The sequence below is a fragment of the Excalfactoria chinensis genome, chromosome 3, assembly GCF_039878825.1.
Source record: "Excalfactoria chinensis isolate bCotChi1 chromosome 3, bCotChi1.hap2, whole genome shotgun sequence".
Lineage (NCBI taxonomy): Eukaryota > Metazoa > Chordata > Aves > Galliformes > Phasianidae > Excalfactoria > Excalfactoria chinensis.
In genome coordinates, this window is record NC_092827.1 from 53,999,350 (window position 1) to 54,018,575 (window position 19,226).

The window sequence follows — 19,226 nt, forward strand, 5'->3', positions numbered from 1 at the left end:
AGCTGCATTCAGAAACTAAAAGCTAAGTTGTGTAATTGCTGCAAAAGGCTGCTGTGGCTTACAAACCAGAATATCATCTTCCTCAATCTGTTGCCATCTCACAGAGCAACATGGACATGGATCTGCTTACATCACTCAGAAAGCTACAGCAGAGCCTCAAAGCACTTTGTGCTGTTCTGAACATTCATCCTAAAATGAGTCTCCCCTATTCCTATTATCCACATCACACCTGACCCTTGAGAAACAACAGCTGTTCTGTTTGATAAAGGAACTTTTTACAGATGAAGCTTTTTAATTAAAAAGATCTTAAGCTATTAATCTTGATATTTGGGCTACAGAAGGGAAAAAAAACTCAGAGCAAGTGGAAAGGAATGCATCTTTGGAAAAGTTTGCATTTGTTACTATCAAGGTTCCAAAAACTCAGCACGAACAAAAGCACGCAAATGTTACATTCCTCTTCTCCTTCAAATTCTCATTGCTCCAATGAATACTTGATTCAGAGTGTACAGTGCACTAGTTATCAAATAACAGTCCATAGAATTAACTTGTACTTAACCCAATAGTCAGTAGTATTTGTCCACTTGGCCCATGATAACAGTACTTACCTCAATGAGAAGGAGGTGAGGTACCTCATCTTACAGTTACTGCTTAAGAAGAGACTGCCTCAGTCTCTCCATAACTGGTATTTTTAGATTACTAACACGTACAGAAAGACAAAACCACATTAATTTACAAGATTACTCTCCCAGAATCTGTAAGTGAAGTACAACTCAAAACCAGCCCACTCTCCCTCCTTTGCTTTACCTGTATTTAAGCTTTCCACTCTTAGAGGGAGACCTGACTGGGCCACAGCAACGAGTTTCAAAGCAATATAAAATTGACTTCTTCCAAAATAGCCAAGTCTTGTTGCACCACAGAGCTCCATAATCTGCAAAGAAACACAGTTACTTCTATAAGGAAACTTAAAAACACGAATTGCTCTACAGAGGCAATTCCATACATTCAAAAGCAACACATCTTGCATTAAATGATCTTAACAACTTCATATGGAATCCCTGTATGTTAGAGGACAAGACTTAAAAGCATATAATATTCTTCACAGCCAGCAAAAGTTCCAAGTCTAAAACTGAAGTTTCCTTCAATTTTCTTTTTTTGTTTCTTTTACCTCTTTTTAGAGGTTCTACACATTAGATATGAAAGAACAGAACACATTAGCTGCTGAGGGTCTTCAAAAAAAGAAAACTCCAAAAACCACACAACCAGAAAGCCCATAAGAATCCTACTCCGCTTCCAGCTATTATATTAGCAGCTATACCGTCTTTGTTTCTTAAGTAACTGCTACAGAAAAAGGAAATCTACTTCTAAGAATGTTTCAACATTTTTAGAATAGTGATGATTGCTAGATGTAATTCAGAAACTAAATGAGGACTTTCAAGTAATCACCATACAAAATTGAATAGCACATTACTGATCATATTAGAGAAATGGTACTGTCCCTCATTGCTGTCTGAAAATTTCCATGAATATGTTAGCATTTATAAAAAGTGAACATTCTAGATCATTTCAAATGCTATCTTCTAGCTCAGTCTGATACATTTGAAATAGCTCAACTTCTGACTTGTAAAATTAACCTATAAAACGCTCATTCAGAACACAATGAAGTATTTACCGCCATTCACGGTATTTGCCACTCAGAGAGACCTAGAAAGGCTCCAGCTGTGGGTCCAGAAGAACCTCATGAGATTCATAAAAAACAAGGGCTAGGTTTTGCAACTGGGTCACAACATTCCCCACTATCCTAGTAAGCTGGTAGACAAAAAGACAGCCTTGATGACAATGACTAAAAGGTACTGGTGGATGGAAGGTTGGGCATGAGCCAGCAATGTGCCCTCGCAGTCCAGAAATCCAACCATATTCTGGGCTGCAACAAAAGAAGTATGGCCATCAGGTCACAGAAGGTAATTCTGCCCCTTTACTCTGTGCTGAAGAGACCTCATCAGAGGAACTGCATCCAGATGTGGAGTTCTTAGTACAGGAGAGACACAGACCTGTTAGAGTGCATCCAAGGGAGGATCATAAAAATGATCTAAGGGATGGAACATCTCTACAAGGACAGGCTAAGAGCTGGAGCTGTTCAACCTGGAGAATGCTCTAGGGAGACCTGATGCCCTTGGTGATACGCAGAGTCAGGCTGGACAGGTCTCTGAGCAGCCTCATCTAGCTGGAGATATTGCAGGAGAGTTGGTCTTATTGGCCTTTAAAGGTCCCTTCCAACTCAAATGATTCTACGACTCGCATGTACATGGACACACACCAGGACAGGCAGAGAATGCAGAATTTCAGGGTCTTCAAATAATGACACCATGTGCACTATTTCATTTAAGAAATACAGAACAAAAGTGATGCTATCCTATTCCTCTTTCTTCCCTGTGTGCTATGCAATACAAAGGTGATCCTCTATCTTTTGTTGTGAAATTACACAAATGTTGGTCCCTCCCAAAGGCAGCCATGATTTCATATATGCTGACCCCACTCTCCCAACCTCAGGGTCTGCAAATTTGATACAGGTGCATTCCTGCTTCTGAAGGTCACTAGCAAGATGTTAAAGATCCCAAATCAGACTAAGTCCAACAATCCAGACTCTTTAACATATAGAGCAGTCTCATCTAGACAGTAATGATTCAGATGAGATACAATGATCCTGTTGGACACCATCATGAAAGCCTTGCTGAAGTCAAGATAAATGACATTACTGCTCATCTCCCCTTACCCAGTTCTATTGCCTTTCCATCACAGCAGGCCATCTGTTTGACAAATATCCTAGGTGAATCCACACTTGCCAATCCCAGTCATAACTTTTGCTTCTTGTGCCAAGAAATGGCTTCCAAGTGGACTTGTTCCATAATTTTCCCAGGGACCAAAGTGTAGCTGATCAGAATGAAGCTCCCTGACCCCTTGTTACTTCTGAAGATGGCTGTAACACATCTTTTTCCAGTCTCCAAGGCCCCTAATCTTTACAACAGTTCAAAGATAAGAAAACATGTTTGCAATGACACTGACTTACTCTCACAGTATCTTTGGAAGCACATGGTCCTACCAAGTTGATATGTAACCAAGCTACTCTAGGGAACCTGCTTTAGCAGAGGGGTTGGACTAGATGATCTCCAAAGGTCCTTTCCAACCCCTATGATACTGTGGTATTTTTTGAGACATCCATCTTCTTACACGACTACAAGTTTCTCTCTTCTTTTGAAAGCACTCCCAGGCTCAAAGGCCTGCAAGAAGTTGATTGTGATGGTAATACAGAGAAGGCACTGAGAATCTCAGCATCATCTTCACCAAGCGACACTAACTCCCCCCTCACCCTTCACATCTCAGCACAGTCATGTTTCCAGTTTAGCAAATCCAGTCTCTTGATATATATTCTCAGTTTCCTAACTACTGTAATGAACATCTACTAGGCTTAACAAAAGTTCTCCAGAAAGAACTCCTTGCTCTCATGAGAAACAGTTCTGAAGGACAGATGAGCTCACAGTTACTTTTTATTGGCAAACTGCAACTGACAAACAGTTAACATTTTCACATAGCAGAAAATGAACCACAAGTTCCACAAGGAGTTAGACTGTATGCTGCTGCACTACTGCTGAAACAGGAAAGACTTCAATCATTGTGCAATCAAGCACAGGTTTGTTAACTAAAGAAGTTGCAAAAGGCCCAACAAAAGGTTTCTTGGGCGTTTCCTTACTATGCGCCAGGATTCTAGGACCTCATGAAAGTAAATTGTTGTGCAACATGTCACAGAAAGGATTGGAAAGCTGACGACAAAGACTCAGTCCCAAAGAAGTTCTGGAGGATCAGGAGGTCTATTGCTGTGCACAGAGCTTATAAATCCATCTGAACTGAAGCTAGCAGCATTAGTTAACTTGGATACGTCTGCTTCACACATTGTCCTACAGCACCTGTGTTATTTGTGTTTTCCCAATATAGCATTCATGAAGTGTGATATCTGGACACAAGTCAACAGATTTTTTTTAAGGTTCATTAATTAAAATAAAATAGTTCATACTTCAATACAGTGTATTAGCATCAATACATTAGACTACCAGAAGTTCCATATGGGAACAAATTACAGTAAACTGGCAAGTGAAAGCTCAAAGAATAAAAACATCAAGGCACGAACAACGGAAATTGCCCATACTTGCCAAAGGCTGAAAAAACACTATGTTTAAATAAATGGCTGAATTAAATCAGCAGGAATTCAGTAAAAGATAGCACAAACAAAAGCAGTACAACAATAAATTATTGTTTGAGCTTCTTTAAGTGTATTTTGGAAGACTGATGATTACCCGTGTACTTCACTATACCCCCCAAAAAAGCTTGTTGATCCAGTGATCTAGCATTAGCAGACGAATAACTGAACAGAATCTGGAAAAGCTTTTTATGAAAGGAAGCAGTGACACAGGTATTTGGAGCCTATGCAATCACCGGGTAGTATCGGCTTTTGGCAGTCCAAAGTCAGCGCTGGACTAGAAATAGTTGTTTTTGGAGCTGGTCAGTATTGCCAGGTTGAAGAAAAACTCTTCAGCTGAAGACTGGATTAATAATTAAGCTATAATGGCAGTAAGTATTAGAGAAGAAAGACAAGCATGAATTCAAAGGAGAGAAAAGCAGGAAAATAAATTTAACTGTCATGAAAACTGAAAAACACTAAAGATACAGAAAAACGGAATGCCCTCATGCTGCTGATTAAGGAGCTATCAAATCCTCTCAAAAAAGCCAAAGGAGACCTCCCTTTCAAAAAGACTGCAACCCAATCAGACACGTGACCCATGGTCGAGTAAAATCATTAAATACAAATATCTACCGAAGACCCCTGAGCTCACTGACAATACGCTTGAACAAACCCAAAACAGTCTACCTATAATCTCCTCAAAGGAGGATTTAAGTACTCACCAGGCAGTAAGCTATACTTGACAGGAAAACACAAAAAAAAAAATTAAAAAAAAATCAAGGAATTGCTTTGGAGATTTGTTTTATTTTTAGGAATTTCATCTTCTAAGAACTATAGAGGATAAGGATTTTCCTAAAACACTCCAAGGAATGCAGAGTCATCTTCAAGACAAAATGCTCTATTACTGTTTTCATCTCATCATAAGAAGATCCTGACATGGCAATGTTGCAATTAAGCAAATGAGTAGCAACAACTTTTTGAAGCTCCGGAACTACTTGAAACTGTTGACACAAAAAACAGGGTTGTTTTTTATAATCATGAAATTGCACACACAGTTCTTTTGCATCCTGCAAAGAAATAACACCTACATCAGTAGCATTAGGAGTTGGCACAGATCAGACATACATAGGAAATGGTAGGTTGACAAAGAACCCCTTTCCAAGCTTATCTTCTAGAATTTTTACAGATACAAAGTAAGAGGTCCTTAGATGTGGAGATGTTTATTAATAGGAAAAAAACCTAAAAGACTAAGAACCTTTTAAAATTCCAAGTGAAGCGGAACAAATCACATCTCTATCAAATGTGTTAAAATGTACTTTTCACAACTCAGACATGCTTTCTGGAAAAGTCCTCAAGATTATCACAGTCCCTTGCCCCAAGGCTGTTTTGCAAGGCAAATCAAGCCCACAATCTGCAAACTTTATTTATATAAAAGCACAACCATTTATAACTTCTTCAGTGGTAAGGAATAAGGGAAGTAAGGAAGTAAGATACATGCCACCTACATAGTAAAGATTTAAAAACCATCTTTCAAGTGCTTGGACAGAGTTACTCAAGTACTAACCATTCCATAAAAGAAAGTTATAAGGAGCAAGTCTGAGGCAACTTTTCAAGATTGGCAGTGACAACATGAACAGTGGATGGAGAGGAAAGTGAGCAAGCTCATTGCTAGGCCTTCTGTATCACATCAATTAAACTAGGACGATAACTCAAGTTTACTATCCACTAAAAATATACACATAAATAATAACTTTGTATTTATATACATAAACTACACACTGATATTAAGAAAGAAGCAGAACTGGGATCCCAAATATACATTTTGAACTCCATTTCATAAGCAGGTTCTTAATTTGAGGTATTCTAGCAGCCCAATCATCAGTATAAAGCATTTTTTAAAAAAATAAAAAATCATAAACACAAAGAAGCCTTGCCTAGAACTGCAGAATGGCTGAGCTTAGAGAGAGCATCTGGAGATCACCCAGACCAATCACCTTGACTCAAAGCTACAGCGTTTTGCTGAGGGACATGTACAGCTGGGTCCTAAGTACATCCAAGGATATACAGGGTGACTCTACAGAGTCCACTTCTTCCCCTGTTCAATCACCCTTGCAGTAAGAAAGTTTCATCCTATATGCAAATAAACCAAGGATTAGGAATTATATCATATGAACCATTCACCAGAGTTGCAAAACAAGTTTTCACGTAAACCTGAAAATTCAGGTTAAAGCAGACCGTATGAATATACTTTTGCTTCCGTACTTTGTACACAATTCTCCAGTTTTGCTGTGCATACTGACCATAATGTTTTTAATGAAAAACAAACAATATACTGAAAAATAAACTAAGGGACTATTTCAGATTAAAAAACTCAGGAAAAGTAGAAAGAATAACCTATATTCTGGAATAACTGCACGCACCAGTAGAGGTTGGGGGATGACCCGCTGGAGAGGGGCTCTGCAGAGAGGGACCTGGGTGTCCTGGTGGCCAACATGTTGGCCATGAGCCAGCAGTGTGCCCTTGTAGCCAAAAAGGCCAATGGCATACTGGGGTGCATTAAAAGAGCGTGGCCAGCAGGTCGAGGGAGGTGATCCTCCCCCTCTACTCTGCCCTGGTGAGGCCTCATCTGGAGTACTGTATCCAGTTCTGGGCTCCTCAGTACAAAAAAGACAGGGTTCTCTTGGAAAGAATCCAGCGGGGGGCCACAAAGATGGCAAAGGGCCTGGACCATCTCCCCTATGAGGAGAGACTTAGGGAATTGGGTCTGTTTAGCCTTGAGAAAAGAAGGCTGAGAGGAGATTTGACCCAGGTCTATAAATATCTGAGGTGTGGGAGCCATAGTGGCGAGGCTGGTCTCTTTTCAGTAGTGCGTGGGGACAGGACTAGGGGAAATGGGCTGAAACTTCAGCATAGGAAGTTCCGCACGAATGTGCGCAAGAACTTCTTTACAGTGAGGGTGACGGAGCACTGGAACAGGCTGCCCAGGGGGGTGGTGGAGTCTCCTTCTCTGGAGATATTCAAGACCCACCTGAACACCTACCTGTGTGACCTGGCATAGGGAACCTGCTTTGGCAAAGGGGTTGGACTTGATGATCTCTGAAGGTCCCTTCCAACCCCCATGATTCTGTGATTCAGGTAATTTAATGAAATGTAACTACAATTAGATATTAATTTTCATTCACAGTTTAAGACGAAAAACATTATGTCAATAACGTTACTTCTGTATACTGCATCCCATTCATTGATAAGAATCCAAAAGCTCTGCAGATAAATGTTAAGCAGAAAATGACATATGGCATCTAAATTAAGTTTACTGCACAACAGATTCATACTGAGTACTAAAATGTACTGTCACACAAAGGTGCTCTTCTGAAGTCATGTAATCCACTCAACTCAGCTATAATAAAAATTAACCATAACTTTACAGGGTAATGTAATTTGGTACAAAGGCATTTGAAAAAATATTTCTCAGCAATGTATATTCATGCAGAAAAAGATCACCATCACTATATAGGGAAAAACCTGACAACTTCTGTCCTTTTTTCTTTTTTTTTCCCTAAATTGAATAAATCTTTCTTCACAATTAATTACCTTCAAACTCATTGTTCAGCAGCCATCTGTTAGTAGATCAATTCCTGTCACTTCACTGAAGCGGATCTATTTCACTAACTGCAAACCACTGTCCTCCAGGCTGACAGTTTTGTAACTACTTTCTCATCTACCACTGGCTAGAAATACCGATCAGTTATTAATCAAGAATTTTGCAGCTTTCTGCAGAAAAATCTCACTTGACGGGTTACTTCTGAGATGCAACAGTTGTTTATGGCACTGTAGAGTAGCAACAAGACAGAACTGACAAAGATCCTTCTTTTGATGGGTTATTTTTAACCAAGACAAGTCTCTGACCCAGTTCCCTGCAAGGCTCCACAGACCTTGGCACGTGGGGGCACTTGGGAAGAAAAAAATAAAATGAAATGGAGACAGGACAAACAAACAGCTGCTAAAAGAAATGGCCCAAGTATTGCTCAGGATTCTATGTTTCACCACTATTAGCAATATTCAACAAGTATTTTAACAGTCTTAAACCTACCCCAAGTTTATTTGCAAAATGCATTTATGAAGGATAAACAGCAGCTATATTTAATCCAGTTAAGTGTGAAGTAGAAAACTTTCATATGCTAAACAGCAAGCCCAATATTACCTAGATTTGATATGTAGTTACCTTACTAGGTACTTCAGATATATAGTACCAACTAGTCGAATGTATTTACTACTAAGAATTTGCAAACACAAGATATATATTTGGGACACTGATGTGCTTTTTTTTTTTCTAATGTCTTACTGACTATTCCAGAAAGACTCAGTCAAAGCTACAAATCTGGCTACTGAACACAAGCCTTTAAAGAAATAAAAGCAATAGCACTTAAGTACTTCCAAGAGGACAAATACTCTGTCAAAGAACTATTAAGTGTCTCCCACTGCCTATAAATACAGATCATATACTTACCTAACCCTTGGTTTTCACACGCTGCATGTATCCACTGCTAAAACATCACTGGGAAAAAAACCCTAATTGATAGCTCCAAGTATAACAATTCTCTACACACACTCAAGGAGTTAAACTTCCCTATTGCATGGGTCATTTCAGGTTCAAACATGCACACAAATCAGGCATTTCAGAATTAATCACCTCAGAAATAAATAAGTTAATTAGTTGTTCAAAAAATGACCCACTATTTTTAACTCTCAGATAAGTGCTTCTGCCCTGGTATTTTGGAACTTGTTTTCCAGGAGTGTCCATTCTCTCAGTCAGCCCTCAGAAAGGGTTGGCAGATTCAGAGCTTTTATTCTGTTATTAGAAAAGCAGCAAAAACATGTGAAACGCTGCTATCACACATGCACAAAATAAATGCTTCTTTTAATAGCTGAATGCACTGAATACTACAATAAAAAAATGAATTCACAATATTTCCATCTACTTTTTGAGCCAGTTGTATTTTAGATCTTTCACTTCAAAACGAGTGTTTTTTTTTTTCCACAGATATTATATACAAAATCTAATTTTCATAAATATATAATACACTATCACTGTGTGATAGCTCAGTATCACAACATTTCTCACACTCTCTCTCCAAGAAAAACAGGAGGGAAAAAATATGATGGAAAAAAAGCTCACCAGTTGAGACAAGGACAGGAAGATCACTCACCAGTTACCATCAGGGGTACAAACAGACTCAGGGTAAGGAAGATTAACCTAACTTATTGTCTGTTGATAACAGACAAGGACAATGAGAACTAAAACTTAACACCTTACTCCCCACACACCCTCTTACACCTCCTCATCCCAAACAGTGGAAGGGAAAAGAGAATGGGGGCTGTAGTCAGTCCATAGTGCTTCATTTCTCTTCATTTCTTTTTCATGGTCCCTCCCATGGGATGACATCCCAAGCCAAGTTTCCCACAGGCTGCAGCTCTTGAAGCACTGCTCCAACACAGCTCCATACCACAGGACCCATCCTTCAGGAGTGTCCCTCATGGACAAAAGCTCCCCTAGACTTCCTGCTCCACCTCAGGCTCCTCCATGGCTGCGCATGGAGATCTGCTCTGCACAGCGCCTGTGGGCTTCACAGGGTCAACCTTCTCCTCCATGGGCCTCTCCTGGACTGTGGGGAACTTCTGCTCCATGCCTCTTCCTGCCCTCCTTCTATACTAACCTTTGGGTCTGCAGGACCACTTTCTCACATTTTCTCACTCGTCTCCCAGCTGCTGCTCCCCAGCAGGTTTTCCCTTTCCTTAAATCTGTGCTCCCTGAGGCACAACCAGTACTACTCACAGCTCAACTCAAAAAACACCTGAAACAAATTAAAGTTCATAGTAAGGAGTAATCTGCACAGTTAGATAAAAGGGCCTCTAAAGCGGGAAGCTCTTCATTTGAGACATCATATCCGTAAGGTAGCAGGAGAACTTGGCAAATCTGCAGGGAGTACATCCTGCAAATTGAACTCACAAGGTGAATCTACATACCCAAACCATTGTGGCCTGACACATCTGACCTCCAGGTTCAGAAAGAAAGCAGCACAGAGCAGCTCTTCCAAACAAAAAATATATTCAGTAGACATTCCTGACCTCAACCCATTCCAGAAGTTGCCTGCAACACCTCCTGTTGTTCCTGACAGCACATATGTCAATGGTGTGTTAAAGACTCATTCAAGGACGACACCTCCTAACACAGTAGCTTCAATTTTTCCATTTCCTATCAAAGCTTTTGGTCCCGCTAACAGTTCCTGTAAAAGCTGTAGCAGGCATACACATGAATCTCCTCACTATTAGTCTCTCATAAAAGCCTCCAAAGTTCCCATATTCCTTTGATTACTCATTGTAAAACCTGCTAACCATCATCCATACATACAGAGAGGTACATAAGGCATACAGACCTAGAGATGCAGAAAGAGAGGTTCTTTTAAAAGGGGATATACCACACACCTGTCTCCTCTTCCTATGCAATTTTACATTACTGCTTAACCTAAATAGTTCTTTGCTCAGTCACACTATTGTTTTGTTATTCCTCCTTCCTCAGCTCTCAGTTGCACAATTCTCCACTCCTGAGCATTAGCTGGTTCTCATGTATCTGATCACACAGTATGATTACTGCACTCAGTAAGCCAGCAAAAAGTGACTCTGTTACCTGTTGTTTCTTTAAACTGAATCCTTCTACTGTTCAGCCAACGAACACTTCAACAACAAGGAAGCACATGGTTGGTGGCAAGTCATGTGCCTGTAAACTTGCAAGACTGCAGCCTCAAGAAAGTTGTAATGCTTTGCATTTTAGAGGTGCAGAAAAGCTAGAAATGAGGCAACTGAACAGAATGTCACATCAAGAGTAGTTGCAGATTCACAAAGTACATCTGTCCAAATTAATCCTCTGTAGATCAGAAAGATAGGTGAATATATCAGGCCAATAGGATTTCCATTCAGAACAAAGCACGTCTCCTTTCCATGACGGTGCCCTGAAGAATTCAAGCAATAGGAGGACGAAACACTTCAGCACCAACTCTCAATGACTGAATCAGTCTGTGACAATTTCTCCCAGGATGATTCCATTGTACTCAAGTGATTTCCAGAACAAATGGCAACAGCCATAGTAGCCATACAATCCCTGAGAAGGCATCTGAGTTCAGTTACATACTGAAGAGGTATTATAAAGCAGTAGCATATTTAGCATTTCAAATGATTACTATAACAATAAATCATGCAAGTTTCTTCAGAGGAGGTCACGTGAATGTCCTAACTCTGGACGTTCCTGCCATGCTACACTGAGGATTTTTCCTGCAAATTTCTTCTTCATTACTAAGCACTCAACAGAACAGCGTGCACATTTTGACTCCTTTCGGACCTTCTACACAATTGATTGATATTCCCTGCTTATTTATTTTCTTACTTTTTGGATTTCGGTATTTTCATCAAGTCAGCTTTCATCTCTACAACAGAACAGATGTAAGACAGAAAAGCTTCAAAGAATGAACACAAGCTACTGGCCGTTTACTGCGTACAATGAAAGTTAAGGCTTTCCCTGATCCCAGAATTAGTCGTCACACCATGACATGGCCAAAAAGGACCGGTCAGATCTGCTTTGTTATTCCTCAGCACTTCCATACAAGTTCACAAGAAGCTCCTGTACTTGCTGTTTTACACTGCTCTCCCATCTACATCTCTTCTCAAAGTTAAGCTGACTAGAAAGCCCTCATCAGTTACTTTGCACTGCTTTCCTCTTCCCAGTAAGGTCTACAAGCCTTCAAGTATTTCGAAGTTGAAACAAAATCTAGTCAAAACTCTAAAAAAATGTGCATTTATAGAGGATATTTGAGACTTAGAGTTACTTGCACTAGGTTCTTAAATGAATTCAGACATTTTCAGTCAGAAAAACAAGTTGTGCACATTGCTGCCATAACAAGAAACTCTTCTACAACATTTATGAAGCAGGAGTAATGCTAAATCTTTGTACAGCCCGGTGCTGGTCAACCTCTTCCAGAATTACTGGAGAAAAAGAGACTTGTTTAAAGTTGAGTCTGCTAATTGCTCTGTTAATATACTTTGGGGGCATGTTAGAGCTCAAAAGTTAATCATTCTAAAAATTCAGGTCAAGCTGTCATCTTTCCCAAGCCCTTTAATCTATCACAGCACTGTTTTATACACAAACAGGTAGTTTATACATAGTTTAAATGTACTTTTTTCCATAGCAAGTGCAGGGGATAGTCTATTTAGACAACAACTTCAGAAAAACACACACGTCACAAACACTAAGTGCTGATTTTGTAAACTAGTGCTTGACTAAGCACTGCTGGCTTAATACTCCATCTAGAAAAATAGTGAAAGGAAAAGGGCAAATGGGAAATGTATCTTCCTACAATATTCACTAAGAAACTCAAGTAAAAAAGTCTGACAGTCAATCTATTGCTTACATCCCTTGAACTCGTTTAGGCAAAGAGCTGAATTCTGTTAAGGAGGTCTAATTTAAATGGCAAATACTTATGACCCATAAGTATAAAACCATGACAACCCAATACATGCAAAACTTGTCTGTAAGAGCTAGCATTTTAAAAACTAGCAAATAGAATTGAAAAGTCATGGAGACTGACAGTGAAGTCTTATAATTTTCACAGTATCTTAGAACAGTTTGGGTTTGGAAAGAACCTTTATGATCATCTAACTCCAAGCCCACTAGTACCCAAAGTAATATTTATTGAAGAATAGACTAAGATGAAGGCATGTTTGCAGCTTTTCTAAGGGTGGAGGAAGCGCTCACCAGTTTAACATGGAAGAATTATACCAGGTTTACAGCACAAGTTTGTAACTTGATTCTAAGACAGCTGGCATTTCTCACAAACGTTCCCAATATTTCTGAACAGATTTTGCCATGTCAGAATGGGTATTATTCGTCCCCTACTGTCCTCTGATGGCACATGAAAAGAAACACAACTGTTTTCAAACAAAGCTGAGCTGTGATACTTGAAATTTTCTGAAAGCTCTGCTGGCATATGCAATTAAGAAGGGATTATGTACCATGAATTATGAATTCCGGTCAATTTCAAAGGCTGAAAAACAATTACAATGAGAAATCAGCTGAAAATAAATATAAGTCTAATAGAGCTTATCTACAGCACTAAAGTTTTGCCATCAGCTTCCTGCTTCTGGTTAAAAAACAATGATTATTCTCTGAGTAAATGCTGCTGAGATATGAGACTGCTCAAACTAATTAACTGTGAAGAGAAAACAATTCGCAGCCCAGCAGTGTCTTTGAAAGTAACAACATTTGTGCAAAACATTTGTACCACAATTCTGTACAAAACGCAAAGCACAGTTTGCAGGATACAAAGACTAAGCACAATTTCTGACACTAACAGAGAGCAGGCTGTTTCAATATCTCATCCTGACACGAAACAAGTTTAACTCCCTGCTCAGCTGACATGAAAGAAAAATGCTCTACACTTGCATTTTAGGAAAGAGTGGGCAATTCACTGAAAATTCTCAGCTTTAGACCCAGAGACCGTTTGTGTTTACAGCAGATTCCTAAAAGCTCATTTACTAAGTGAGAAATGGAATACAGCATGAAGTACAGACAAACATCCATGTTATACGGATTATGTATATAGATTACATATGATTATAATTATAAAGAGCTACTTACTCCTCAGCTTTACGGTGCTCAAGCTAACAAAACAGTATGAATAAGAAAAATACTAAATATAATCACACATTTCTGCACTAGAATGCCTTCATCATCAGCTGCTACAAATTCTAAACATTTTATTTTCGAATGTAAAAAAGCTCACAGCTTTTAGAGTAAAACAAACAAACCAAATATATATGCTGGATATAATTAATGAGCTATTTAAAAATTGGGCCTGTTTGCTGTTTATGTAGAAGTTATAATTAGAAGAAAGTTGTGGGGTTGGGTTTTTTTGTTGTTGTTGTTTGTTTGTTTTTTACACAGCACACATTCTTTGAGATCTAGAAGTGCTATGAATTTTTAAATACACTCCAAATGCAAACAGTGGAAAATATGGGACCTATATGCATAAGGCATTCTAACTTCTTAGCCCACCAGCTTGGAAAAGATGATGAATTCAGCAAATTAATCATAGTTAGACCTAATCTTCTGTATGTCTCCACCACACGTGGTAACCTAAGCAGAGCCTGGCTCAGCTTCCACTGCCACCACAAGGACAACAGAAGTCCAGATATGTCTGCACCTTGGTTGACTTCCTGCACTGCCCAGAAAGTGTAGCTGATGAACAGGGCTCTGTGCTCAGAGTCCGGACCTTCCAGTGAAGAAGCTGCATCACAGGTATGCGCTCTTACAATCCTGATGTGAAGGCAGAAAACAAGCAGTGACAGTCATTTCTACATCAATGACAAGAATTATCAAAATTAATCTGTCCCTACAGACTCCTTAGAAATGAAATAGATTTCAAATTGGATGACAAAAGAAAGACCAAAAATAGGCTTTACATTAGGTTTTAAATGGGCTATTACAGGAATATCTGTAATTAAAACAAAACAAGGGTAACTGTACAACTCATCTGTTGTTCCAAAGAATTTTAGCAAAAAAATCACAAGTCAAGTTAACTAAGGTGCACACCGTCAACACTTAAGATGGTAATTCACTACTGTTAGAGAAAATGCATGCAAATACGCGAGTATTGCTTGTTAAGTAGTATTACGGTTCTTTGACTCCTTCATTTCAAATGGGTATCATGTGCACAACTGATTTTATTCTTGTCTTGTGGAATTCATACTCAAAGAATGATAGTTCATCAAATTTGGTGATTCAGTCGGATAAATAAGAATTGCACAGATTGAACAAATAGGACAACTACTATACTAATTTCACACATAGGTGACGAACTCTTATTGTTGTTCCATATGATAATAGCTTTGACAAGAAACTTCACCAGCAGCACAGAGGGACCAAAGAACTGACTTAAACAGCATATCTACAATAGCATTTTAGGTCAGATGTAGAAAGTGCATTTGAAGCAAATCTTCTGTGCGTCCCACTGCTCCAGGTCACACTATGGAAGCACCTCACAACAGGCTACAACTTTCTTTTTCCTATGAAGCTGACCTAGAAGATGCACTCTAGGATCACAGTCTACAAGAACATGCCAGAACTTTGTCAAAGCAGAAGTTGTGAAGCGCATATACAGTGTCAACATCAGGTCCTCAGCATCCCTTGTGCTGTGTCACATTACTTGCTAATACAAACACCAATGCGCAGGTAACTGAATTACAAAAGAAATAGCTTGACAAAAAAGATCCCCAACCACCCAGCTTTTGGCTAAACAAGCTTCCCCAACCAGCTCACCACATGTTAAACGAATGACAGTGCCAGCATAACACACCTCCAACTTCTCATGGTTGAAACAACCATGAAATCTCTGCTAGGTGACAAGTGAAATATCTGGTCACCCTAGAAGGGGAAGGCTCTCCTTTCTTCTCCCAGCAAATGGATTTCATGCCTCTTTCCTTATGCCAAAGTTGACATTCATTCAGTTTCGTTGTTAGCTGATACAGAGATAAAAATCAACCAGAAACTGGAATTTTCTACTTGCAAAGCCCATGGAACCAGTACAGCACAAAAGCATCAGACAAGTGGAAGAAACTGCAAGTAGGAGCACATGACTGGGGGGAAGACAGCCATCTCCATCAGTGCCTTCTCATCATTAGATCAGTTTAACTGCAGCATGACACCACACCCTGAGAGCAATTTAAATACTCACATACTGTTAAGTATTCAAATACTAACTGCTGTAAAGTAGCTGGACTTGTTATCTCAACACACATACTTTTATTCACTGTTCTATGTACATCTTCCACCTTAATCCCAATTTCAGTGATGTGCACCAAAAAAGCAAAAATGAAGGTTAAGGAAAGGCTGATGTCCTTGGATGTGCAATTAAGGCTCTAAAACGGAAGATCTGCGCTATCCTCACTGTGGCAGTGCTATGGCTGACCCTCTTTAGGTATATACTATGTATCATGTGCAGCTTTTTATTCCGAGTTTTTGTTGCCTTGTGAGAGAATGATTTATATACATCAACTGCAACTGTTTCAGTCTTATGTGCGTTCATTCCTTCTCCTTTTATCAGGCAGCTGAGGGAACGCCTTACAGCCAGCAAGGAAAATGATCAAGAGCAGTTATTAGCTTTTCATATGGTAAGACATTTTAAACAAGTAAAATAAACATAACACTTTGCAGGAAAGATTACTTGTATATTCACCCCCAAAGAACAGACTCGGAAACAAAACAAGTTATGGGCCCAGAAATGCAATTAAGTCACACATGTTCATTTTCAACAGAGTCAATTCTGAGGTTATTTACAGACCCACAGAACTGAAGAGAGAAACCTCAGGTAGCTCCTCAGGACTAACTGGTGCCTGTGAATTTGAAGAACAGCAATTTTGCACTGTTTTGCATTTCACACAACTACTACTACAACTGCATTCCAGGATTATATAAGGATTGAGAAACTGAATTGAGTCCCTTTCCGCCACAAACATCAGATGCTTCAAATGAACAGGTAAGGGCAAAGTACTGTTAAAGGAAATCCCACGTCCATCACATTGTCTCATTATTTCATAAGCTCAATCATTTGGAGGTTTTAGTTTTATATTCTTAGCTTCTAAGCAGCAAACACAATTTGCCTTGGAAATACAATGTTTTGGTGCAGGCATCAAGCTGAGGCATATTTTGCTGAGAGCAAGAAGAGCCATGCAACTAGAGTCTGTCCTTAATTACAAGGTACTTCACAGGTGACCCACAGCGATTGCACAAGCCATCCGAAGTGAGTCACACTGCTAAGGGCATTTTGACTTTCTTTGTATTATTTACAGTTTCATACCTCATGCAATCTAACATCTCGTTTGCCATTTGAACTGCAAGGTTTTCCTTGCGATCTCTACAGAGATAAGCTAGGTCTGCTCCTTAAGTTTGCTTATTTAGAAACCATGGAATGATGCCTGAGTAGTTTATCGTTCCTTCAGATGTGCTCTACTTTGCAAGAAAATACTTCACCTACTCTGCAACAGATAAGGACATAATCTGTGGTCACTTGCATTCAAAATTCCAAGTCTCTCCAAGTTCTTGTACCCAGTGCTCACACAAAGCAAACTCCGGTACTAGTCTGGATCCCTGTGTAGATAAAACAGGCAAGTTTTATGGAAAAGGGGATTTTAAATGGAACAAACCTGTAAACACTCACTTTCCTGGGATGATTCTTCTGAAACGTGCTGGCCACATGCAAAAAGTAGCAGTGGGTGGCCTTGAGAAAGCTCATTCACAAAACACCAAGCATTCAGTCCTGTCTGACAAGTCATCAAATAAAAGATTACTAGTTTTACCAGTAAGAAGTTTTCCTTATTCAGCCCTCTCCTCCTTTATTTCTATTTAAAAACAACCACTGCCAACAATCACCTTTCCCACTGAGCTAGAGCACATGATTCAAGGCATCTGAAGTCCTTTTAACTAACCCACTTGCACTTACCAGCCCAGAACAAATCAGTAATCCTCGTTAAGCATAAGTATTCTCCTGGAATCTGGTAATAAAGTGCTGAAAGCTGACATTTGTGCACTGTATTTCTGGCTACAGTAACTGTTGCTTTGTTAGAAGGGGCCGCTCATCTAGCTAAGAAGAGGATGTAAGTGCAGAGAAGATAAGAATGGCTTTTAGACACAGTTCTACCAAAAGCGTTCTTTCCAGGTAGCTCAAAAAGCTACACAAGTATGGAATGGGGAACTCCAAAAGCAGGAAACTGCTACAAACAGGTGTTGGCGAGAATGATTCACTGGGAATACTTTCCTCAAGTGATCGCAAGAGGCACATCGGAGCTGACTCTGCTACGGGGGTAGCTCCGTCCTACTACTACCAGCTTTTAGATGTTATCTGCTCATGGAAGCAGTGTTAAAAATCTTCTTATAAACACTGTAAGCACGGACCTACATTGTTCTTAACACTGCATTTTCCAGCGTTAGAAATATTTTGTTAACTACAGTATCTGACACGAGCCCTCATAAAGCCGTGTGATTCGGGATGAAACGAGACCAGATTCACTAACACCCAACAGCAGAAACCCATACTCCCTCCAGCCTTGATCTCCATCCACACACTGCATGACGGACCCTTCCCACACACCAAAGGGTTCTCTGGACGGCCTCAAACACAGCAATACCCCACCAGTCGCTGTACCGGAGGTTACCAGCAGCCCCGTCCCGCCCCGCAGGCCCCACGCACCCAGCAGCGGTGCCCTACGCGAGAACGCGGCACGCCACAGCCTCTCCTCGCTCGTTGGCCGGGGCTCTCCGTCCCACCTCCCCGGGCTCAGGTGGCCGCCGCCGGCCCGGACAAAAGCTCCGCTCCCCGCGTGGGCTGCGGGCGGGCCGGGCCGGGCCGGGCCGGGCGCGGCGGCGGGGAGGAGCGGCAGCGCGGACCGAGGCCGTCTCCCCGCCGCGGGTAGGAGGCGCGGGGCGGTGCCCGGGCTGGGGTCCGGCACGGCTACCTGCATCACCACGTCGTTGGGCAGCTGCGCGGCGCGGAAGAGCTCCAAGACGCGTCCGTTGGACGCCACCTTCTTGGTGCTCTCGGTGTCGCAGTAGGAGAAGAGGTCGCAGTAGTAGCGCTGCTCCGCCTCGCTCAGCGTCAGGCCCTCCATCTTACGCCCCGGTTCCGCGCAGCGCTGCCGCCGCCCCGCATCCAGCGGCGGCGGCGATGAAGGAAGGGGGAGCGCGCGGGGCCGCCCCGCGCCCGGCCCGTCGGGGAGGCGGAGGGTGGACGCCGCCGCCGCGCGCCCCAACCAACCGCCGCGCTCGAGCGATAACTCGCACCGTCCCCTCCGCCAACCGCCCGCCCGGCCGCCCACACGGCGGCGCGCCTGCGCGCCTCCCCTCTCGCGACTGCGCACAACCGCCTGGCGAGCGCGCGCCCCGGCCAGACGGGCG

At 41.1% G+C, this 19,226-nt stretch overlaps 1 protein-coding gene across 9 annotated transcripts in view; it reads right to left on the reverse strand.

Annotated features, from left to right (window-relative positions):
• Window positions 1–19,204, reverse strand: part of REPS1 (RALBP1 associated Eps domain containing 1) — a 65,044-nt gene extending 45,840 nt beyond the window's left edge. For 3 of the 9 annotated variants that reach the window (XM_072332139.1, XM_072332142.1, XM_072332140.1), the window contains exons 1-2: window positions 18,788–19,202; window positions 805–928 (exon numbers count right to left, since the gene is read on the reverse strand). In XM_072332139.1, coding sequence (XP_072188240.1) covers window positions 805–928; window positions 18,788–18,940 — 277 coding nt within the window. In that variant the 5' untranslated portion in view covers window positions 18,941–19,202. Of the gene's footprint in view, window positions 1–804; window positions 929–18,787 lie in introns of all 9 variants that reach the window. The other 6 variants (XR_011903094.1, XR_011903093.1, XM_072332141.1 and 3 more) reach the window with 4 other exon arrangements.
• Window positions 19,205–19,226: the final 22 nt, after the last annotated feature.